Source organism: Lynx canadensis, chromosome B2 (assembly GCF_007474595.2).
Source record: "Lynx canadensis isolate LIC74 chromosome B2, mLynCan4.pri.v2, whole genome shotgun sequence".
NCBI lineage: Eukaryota > Metazoa > Chordata > Mammalia > Carnivora > Felidae > Lynx > Lynx canadensis.
Window position 1 is genome coordinate 35,917,384 of NC_044307.1, and position 8,390 is coordinate 35,925,773.

At 47.9% G+C, this 8,390-nt stretch overlaps 1 protein-coding gene across 1 annotated transcript in view; it reads left to right on the plus strand.

Moving 5' to 3' along the window:
- Positions 1-4,073, plus strand: part of FGD2 (FYVE, RhoGEF and PH domain containing 2) — a 29,767-nt gene extending 25,694 nt beyond the window's left edge. Inside the window, exons 16-17 of the mRNA XM_030315402.1 lie at positions 1,848-1,930; positions 3,832-4,073. Coding sequence (XP_030171262.1) covers positions 1,848-1,930; positions 3,832-3,922 — 174 coding nt within the window. The 3' untranslated portion in view covers positions 3,923-4,073. The remainder of the gene's footprint in view (positions 1-1,847; positions 1,931-3,831) is intronic.
- The last annotated feature ends 4,317 nt before the right edge of the window (positions 4,074-8,390 follow it).

The window sequence follows — 8,390 nt, forward strand, 5'->3', positions numbered from 1 at the left end:
TATGCCCATCCAGAGGGACTCAGACAAACTGCTGTATCCATGCAGCGAACCATGCGGCTGCTGGAAGGGAAGGCTTAAATGTTGATGTGCTGCCTTGGGAAGACCGCCGGGATGCGTTAAGCAAGGAACAACCACAGAAGGATCGAACACTTTTAAACGCTCACTGTGTGTCAAGCACTGTGCTAAGGCCTTGGAGGCGATTATTTCGTTCGATTCTTCTGTTTTCTCCTTTTTTTTTTTTTTTTTTAATGTTTGTTTTTGAGAAAGAAAGAGAGTGTGTGAGCGGGGGAGAGGCAGAGAGAGAGGCAGACAGAGAATCCCAAGCAGGCTCCGCACCCATCAGCCCAAAGACCCATGTGGGGCTCGAATCCACCAACCTTGAGATCACGACCTGAGCTGAAATCGGATGCACAACTGACTGAGCCACCCAGGCGCCCCTGATTCTGAATAATATTAGAAGTAGGTGCTAATTTGGATCCTCATTTTACAGATGAGAAAACCACGGCTTCATTGGTTGAATAATTTGTTTGTGGGCACATAACATGGGGTAGCGGAGGCAGCATTCCCAACCATTGTGCAGTGGAACATTCCAGTCCTGCTTGGATGGAGATGTTTTATATCTGCAACATCTTAAGGGCTACCCAATATACTGCAGGAGTGGTTGATTTGCTTTCTTCTTTAGGTGCTTCTGTGGATTTGGATTTTTTTCACTATCGCATATCACTTCTATAATCCCAAGGACAAAAGTGGTTTCCCATGTTAAGAGGAACATAAAGGAAGGAACAAAGGAAGACTCACCTGTTCTTCTCCAGGGGCCCAACCTGCTACGCAGGGTTGCTAAGACATCAGTGCCAGAGCCCAGGGGCTGAGTGGCCTCAGGGAAGCACTACCTGGGAGCACCCAGTGAGAAGGGGATCACTTGTTAGGCCACGAACGAGTGTGGGGTCATGGAAAAGTGGAAGGACCAGAGGGTAGGGGAGGGCCTGGACTTGGCAGAACTCGGGGGTCCCACCGGAGAGCCACGGACACTGAGAGGGTTGTCCCCTGGGAACCCAAATGGCCCCCTGTGACCCAGGCAGCCCTTGACCTCTCCCAGCATCTCCTCACCCTGGATTCCTCACTCGCTGACACTGTGCATCCCAGGCTCTGGCTGTCGGGCGGCAGAGCCTCCGAGGGCTTTGAATTTCTTCTGCGAAAGGTCCCTACCTCTAAAAAGCTGGAGGTTCCCCAGCAGTCTGGGAGCTCTGGTGCCCATGCACGCCCACCCTGGTGGGAAAACTCAGAGGGAAGAGAGAAGGCTGACGGGTGTCAGGGTGAGGGCATCTCTGGAAGGCCTGGTGGACCCCGAGTCACCTGGAAGGCCTCCCCTTCTGGGAAATCTCCCTTCCGCAGGCACAAGGAGGTGACGTTGCTGCCAGCACGCTGGGGCTCCAGGAATGGCATTCATTCATTCACTCATTCATTTCTGCCTGTGTTCGTCATTGCTGGCGTTATTATTTTATGATGTGGTGAGCACTCGGCCCGCATCATCTCACTTCATTCCGTAACGGCCTTTTGGCATTGTTTCAAGCGACCACGTTTTACGGATGAGCAAGACTGAATAACCTGTCCGTGGTCACCCAGCCGGGGAGTAACGAATGTATTCAAATTCAGACCCAGGCCCACAGGATTCCAAAGTCTGACCCCAGCTAGCACTAGGGGGCAGTATCTCCCAGGGATTAATGGGTCCGGGCCACCACACAGCTCTGCCACTTACGGGCTGCGTTGTCTTGGGCGAGGCTTCGCCACTCCGTGTGGGGGTTTCCTCACCTGTCAAAGGAGGGATAACCATGGTCCTACCTCTCTAGGGACTGACATGTCAACTGAATGGATACGTGTCCGGCATTCAGAACAGTGACGGGCCACCCGTGATTATTACAGGCATTCACAGGTATCAGCTCTTTCCTCCTGCTCTGTCTGCCTCCTTATGCTGTGATGCCCATATTTATGGAGGATCCGGGGATAAAAAGTTGAAAAAAATCAAAGTCCTGGCTCTAAGGGAGCTCAGTGTCTAGGTCATTAAAATCACTTGGGAATCTTTTGAAACACTCCCAATGCCCAGGCTGGGAGTGGGCAAGCTCAAATAAGAAGCCCTGAGTTTGGCTGGGGCTGTGGCATCAGACTTTTAAAGCTTGGTGGTGATTCTGATAGACAGCTCACTCCGAAAGGGCAGGACCGGTTCCTGAGCCGGTCATCTGTCGACACTGCTTCGCTCCTTCCATCACACCAAAGCTATACTGCTCTATCCAGTTTGCATTAAGACTGGTATCTATCTCCACCGCTGAAAATGTAAGTTCCTGGAGGGCAGGGACTTTGTCTCTTGTTCACCATGTTTCCCAGCCTCTGGCCCACAGTCCGTCCTGGGACCGTTGGGATGAATTGTGTGGCTCAGATACGGCAAGGCGGTCACCGTACTTACTAATCGTTGCTATGGCCACACTGATGCAGTTCTAGAACCTTCACGCCTGCCCTTCCCCAGCACTGACCCTCTTTTATTCATCCCTGCACCCCAGAACTTGGCAGAGGGAGCTCTATAGACTCTCATAAAAGAGTTCTAGGACTCTCTTATGTTTTGAGCGAGTGCTCAAAACCTATCCTCTGGCCTGGATTCACACTAGCTCTGTCAGGCCACGTGCTCTTTTTCTTCCACTGAGGCGCCTGGAGGTCAAAGACGTGAAATGACATGTGCAAGGCCACGTGGCACTCCTGTGGACTCTCTCAGGGCCCAGGACGAGATGCTCCTAACTCTGACTGTGGCCTCATCCCTTGGCCTTTTCCTCACTGCTGCCTGCCTCTCTCCCATGGCTGGACCCCAGGACCCCGCTCCTCTCTGAAACTGGTCACAGTGGGAGAACTCACCATGGAAATCGGCAAATCGGCCCCTCTCACCCCTCCGCCCCCTGAAAAAAGAGCTGGCTGTTCATTTTCGCCATGGGACACCCAGCCTGGCACCCTGAGCCCACCTGCCCGTGTCTTGAGCTTACAGCCCTCAAGGGTGGCCCAGATGCCCGATCATTATTCATTTTTTGAGACACAGAGACAGAGTGTGAGTGGGGGAGGGGCGGAGAGAGCGGGAGACACAGAATCCGAAGCAGGCTCCAGGCTCCGAGCCGTCAGCCCAGAGCCCGACGCGGGGCTCGAACTCCTGGACCGTGAGATCATGACCTGAGCTGAAGTCGGACGCTTAACCGACTGAGCCACCCAGGCGCCCTCCCAAGAGCTAACGTTTAAAGAGCACTTACTGTGTGCTTTCCACGCATCAGCTCATTTAATCCTTACACAGGTCCATTGTACAGACGAGAATAAGGAGGCGCAGAGAGATTCGGCCACTTGCCCCACATCACACGGTGGGGAAGCAGAACTGGTCGTAGAGGCTCTGTGACCTCTCTGGGAAGCAGCAAGAGGCACATCGGATTTCGAATTTTAAAAACATGATGTTGAGTCCTGGTTCCGTCACCCCCTTGTGACTTCACTCTGCAGGCCCCAGCTTCCTTCCTCATTCATAAAACAGGATGACCAACACGTGCACTGCACATTAATGGGCTTGTTTCAGGGTCAAAAGATATCATGGGTGTAAAAGGGCTTCAAAGGCCGTAAAGGGCTGAGGACATGAGTGGACGATTAGCATATGGTTCTCTTTTCCCATTTTCATGTTCTCTCTGGCTTCTCGGAAGGGTTCTGTGCCTCAGTGGGCCCAGTGCGTGTGGCGCCCAGTAAGCTCCTTCTGGGAGGCGGAGGTGCTCGGGGAGTGACTTCTCCTCCTTTATTCTCTGCTGGGCCCCTATTTCCCAGGCTTTTCAGGGAGACTCATCACCTGTCCTCTCTCCCACGACCATCGAGCACAGTCTCGGAGGGCGGAGGGTTCACTCCAGCAGGCACTTAACCTCACATCAAGACCAGCCCTGGAATGAAGTCCACGAGCACATCTTAGACATTATGGTAGAAACCAGTTGGAAATTATAATTTGTTTTATAGAAACTGGCATAAGGAAACTTTCCAGAAACACATCTACTTTTGTGAAACAAGGCAATAAATCCTGGTCTTTGAAAAAAAATCATTTATTTGTCTTTTAAAAATCATTTTTAATATATTTCACTTTTTTTTCATGAAAATACATCACTTTCTTGGAAATACAACTTACAGTAAAGCGCACGGATCTTAAGTGTATGGACTGATGACTTTCCACATGTGTTCACGCACATAATCACCACTCAGACCAAGGCCCAGGACCCACTTCTAGCACCCGGGAGGGCTCCCTCATGTCCCGCCCCCAGGCAATGCCTGCTCCCACAGTATTGATTTATTTTTGGTACAAAATTCAAAAGGGGCAAAGGATAAGTTGAAAAATCTCCCTTCTATCCTGCAGTCAGATACCCATTTTTTACCCTAAGAGTCGCTATTACTGGCTTCTTACAGATATCTCCAAAGAAAGGAGACAGGTGTACCCATGCAGAAACACACACACTTATGTCATATTGTGTTACGTTACGTTACAGTATATATATTCTCTCTCTCTCCTTTATACAAAAAAAGCACTTGACTATGCAATTGTCCTGTTCTTTATGTTTTTTAACTTAATACACCTTAAAGCACTGGAATCATTTTAACAATCGGCAGTATCTTTACCAAAACGCTGCCCCTTACAAACACTTGGTTTACATAAAATCCAAATTTTATTACCAAATAATTCTTAAAAATGTTTTTTAATGTTTATTTTTGAGAGAGAGAGAGAGACGGAGTGCAAGTGGGGGAGAGACAGAGAGGGAGACAGAATCAGAAGCAGGCTGCAGGCTGTCAGCACAGAACCCGAGGTGGGGTTCGAACTCACTAAACCGCAAGATCATGACCTGAGCCGAAGTCGGACGCTTAACCGACTGAGCCGCCCAGGTGCCCTATTATCAAATAATTCTATGCTCTGCCTTACAGCTCTCTGAGGGTCCTTAGGCAGCTAGTCCTGCTACTACATCAAAAAATACGATTCGGGGCGCTCCTGGGTGGCTCTGTCGGTTGAGTGTCCAACTTCAGCCCAGGTCATGATCTTGTGGTTTGTGAGTTCGAGCCCCGCGTCAGGCTCTGTGCTGACAGCTCGGAGCCTGGAGCCTGCTTCAGATTCTGTGTCTCCCCATCTCTTGGCCCCTCCCCTGCTCATTCTCTGTCTCTCTCTGTCCCTCAATAATAAACTAATGTTTAAAAAGTTGAAAAGAGGGGCGCCTGGGTGGCGCAGTCGGTTAAGCATCCGACTTCAGCCAGGTCACGATGTCGCGGTCCGGGAGTTCGAGCCCCGCGTCAGGCTCTGGGCTGACGGCTCAGAGCCTGGAGCCTGTTTCCGATTCTGTGTCTCCCTCTCTCTCTCTGCCCCTCCCCCGTTCATGCTCTGTCTCTCTCTGTCCCAAAAATAAATAAACGTTGAAAAAAAAAATTAAAAAAAAAAGTTGAAAAGATATTTCTTTAAAAAAAATGATTCAATTAGGCAAATATGATTCATGTAACTTTTCACAGCCTACCCAAACCATCCTGGGTTTGTATATTGGTCTTATTGGTATTATCTTTTCCTTTTGTAGCCCTTATCAATGACAATATCATACGTTTATATTCTCAATAATTCATGAGTTCTTTTTTTTTTTAAAGTCTAGTTGTACTTTATTGAGAAGTTAAAGAGCACAAAATAGAATGCAATGCAGGGATTTTTAAGAACAACAGAAACATAGAACTGAATATGTCTCTTAGAATCCATTGGCTGCACAAAATTTTCTATTGACTTTTTTTCCCCTTAGACTCTGGACTGCTGTTTAGTTATAGGAGTCAGTGTCTTCTTACTTGATTGAGATTCCTTTTTTTTTTTAATATAATTTATTGTCAAGTTAGCTTACAGTGTGCACAGTGTGCTCGTGGCTTTGGGAGTAGATCCCTATGATTCATCACTTACATACAACACCCAGTGCCCATCCCAACAAGTGCCCTCCTCAATGCCCATCACCCATTTTCTCCTCTCCCCCGCCCCTCCCCTATCAACCCTCAGTTTGTTCTCTGTATTTAAGAGTCTCTTATGGTTTGCCTCCCTCTCTGTTTGAAACTATTTTTTCCCCTTCCCTTCCCCCACGGTCTTCTGTTAAGTTTCTCAAATTCCACATGTGCGTGAAAACATGTATCTGTCTTTCTCTGACTGATTTATTTCACTTAGCATAATACCCTCCAGTTCCACCCACGCTGTTGCAAATGGCAGGATTTCATTCTTTCTCATTGCCAAGTAGTATTCCATTGTGTATATAAACCACATCTTCTTTATCCATTCATCAGTGGATGGACATTTGGGCTCTTTCCGTAATTTGGTTATTGTTGATAGCGCTGTTAATAAACATTGGGGTACATGTGCCCCTATGAATCAGCACTCCTGTATCCTTTGGATAAATTCCTAGTAGTGCTATTGCTGGGTCATAGGGTAATTCTATTTTTAGTTTTTTGAGGAACCTCGATACTGTTTTCCAGAGCAGCTGCACCAGTTTGCATTCCCACCAACAGTGCAAAAGAGTTAATAATTCATGAGTTCTAAAGGACATGTGTGAGAGACCAAAAAACCAAAACCAAACAAAACAAAAACAAACACACACACACACACACACACACACAAAGTGACTAAAATGTGGAACACAAATTGTGGAATTTCTCAAAGGCCTGCATTATTGGAGCTTATTAGTTTGGGGTGAATAAAAGGGAAAAGAAATATTTTGTACTTTCAGATGCATTAAGCAGTTTTTCTGGAATTGGTCAAGAGAATCCTCTGGTGGTATATAAACTTCCCCAGGGGAGACAGCAGGTCAGCTAAAGGTGCAGCTGAGGGTGCTGGGCTGGGCTGGGAGTTCCAGGAAGCAGAGTAGGGTGCGGTCAGGAGCAGGAAGGCTAGGAGATAATCCAGGGGTGCCTAGGTCGCCCAGTCAGTTAACCATCTGACTCTTGTTTTTGGCTCAGGTTATGAACTCACTGTTCAGAGGTTCAAGCCCTTCATTGGGCCCTGGGCTGACAGCACGGAGCCTGCTTGAGGTTCTCTGTCTCCTTCTTTCTCTGCCCCTCTCCTGCTCACACACTCTCTCAAAAATAAATAAATAAACGTTAAAAAAAAGTTTAAAAGATAATCCAAATCAAAGTCTTCAGATGCAGCAGCAAGGCCAAAGAGCATACACAGGGCCCCAAACCAAAGACACAGCCGACGGGCAGAGCTTTGGAGCTGGACTGGCTGAGCACGGAGTTAGAAACAAGTTGGCAGGCACCAGATTGTTGCCAAGAGTGAGGCCATAACTCATTGGTCTCTAGGTGCATGTGTGGGACATGCTGACCCACCGTATGGACTTTGTGGAGAATTGTTACAATAACGGCCCCCAACGGAATTAGCCCCACCTCTGTCTTTTGGAATGTTTCTAGAATCATGTGAAGAAGCCCAGCATGAAAGACCCCAGGGAGAGAAAGGTTTAGGCATCCCAGCCCAGCAGGTCTAGACCACCCAAGTGAGCTGAGCAGTAACCAGACTGCAGCTACACGAATAAGACCAGAAGAAGAACCACCCAGCCAACTCACAGACCTGCAAGAAAGTCATTCAGTTTTGGGACGGTTTGTTACACAGCATCAGATAGCTTATACATCCCTTTACCCTATGAATTTACTATGTGAGTCTACAAAGGGTCTCTCCTGTTAGGCAAACTCAGAATTGTGAGACCCAGAATTACAAGTATCTTATGTGTTAATAATTATGTTCATCTTCCCATGTACTATTTAATTTAATGTCATGACAATCTAGTGAGGAAGAGGAAGAATGAATGTGCCATAGCTTCATTAAACGTGTGAGGACACTGAGGCACAGAAAGATATATTACTGTCCCAGGATTACTCAGCAAGTCAGTAGGGATACTATTATGGACTGAATTGTGTCCCCCCCCACTGCCAAATTCGTCTGTTGAAACCCTAATTCCCCCATGTGACTGCATTTGGAAACAGGGCTTTTAAAGAGCTAATTAAAATTAAATGAGGTCATAAGAGTGAGCCCTGAGGGCACCTGGGTGGTTCAGTCTGTTGAGCATCCAACTCCTGATTATGGCTCAGGTCATGATCCCAGGGTTGTGGGATCAAGCCCCACACCGGGCTCCACACTAAGTGTGGAGCCCGCTTGAGATTCTCTCTCTCTCTCCCTCTCTCCCTCTCTCTCTCTCTCCTCTCTCTCCTCTCTCCCTCCCTCCCTCTGTCCGTCTGCCCCTCTCTCCCACTCGTGCATGCACTCTCTCTCTCTGTCTCTAAAAAATAAATAAAAAATTAAAAAAGTGAGCCCCAATCCAATAGAACTTATAAAAAAAGGAAGAGACATC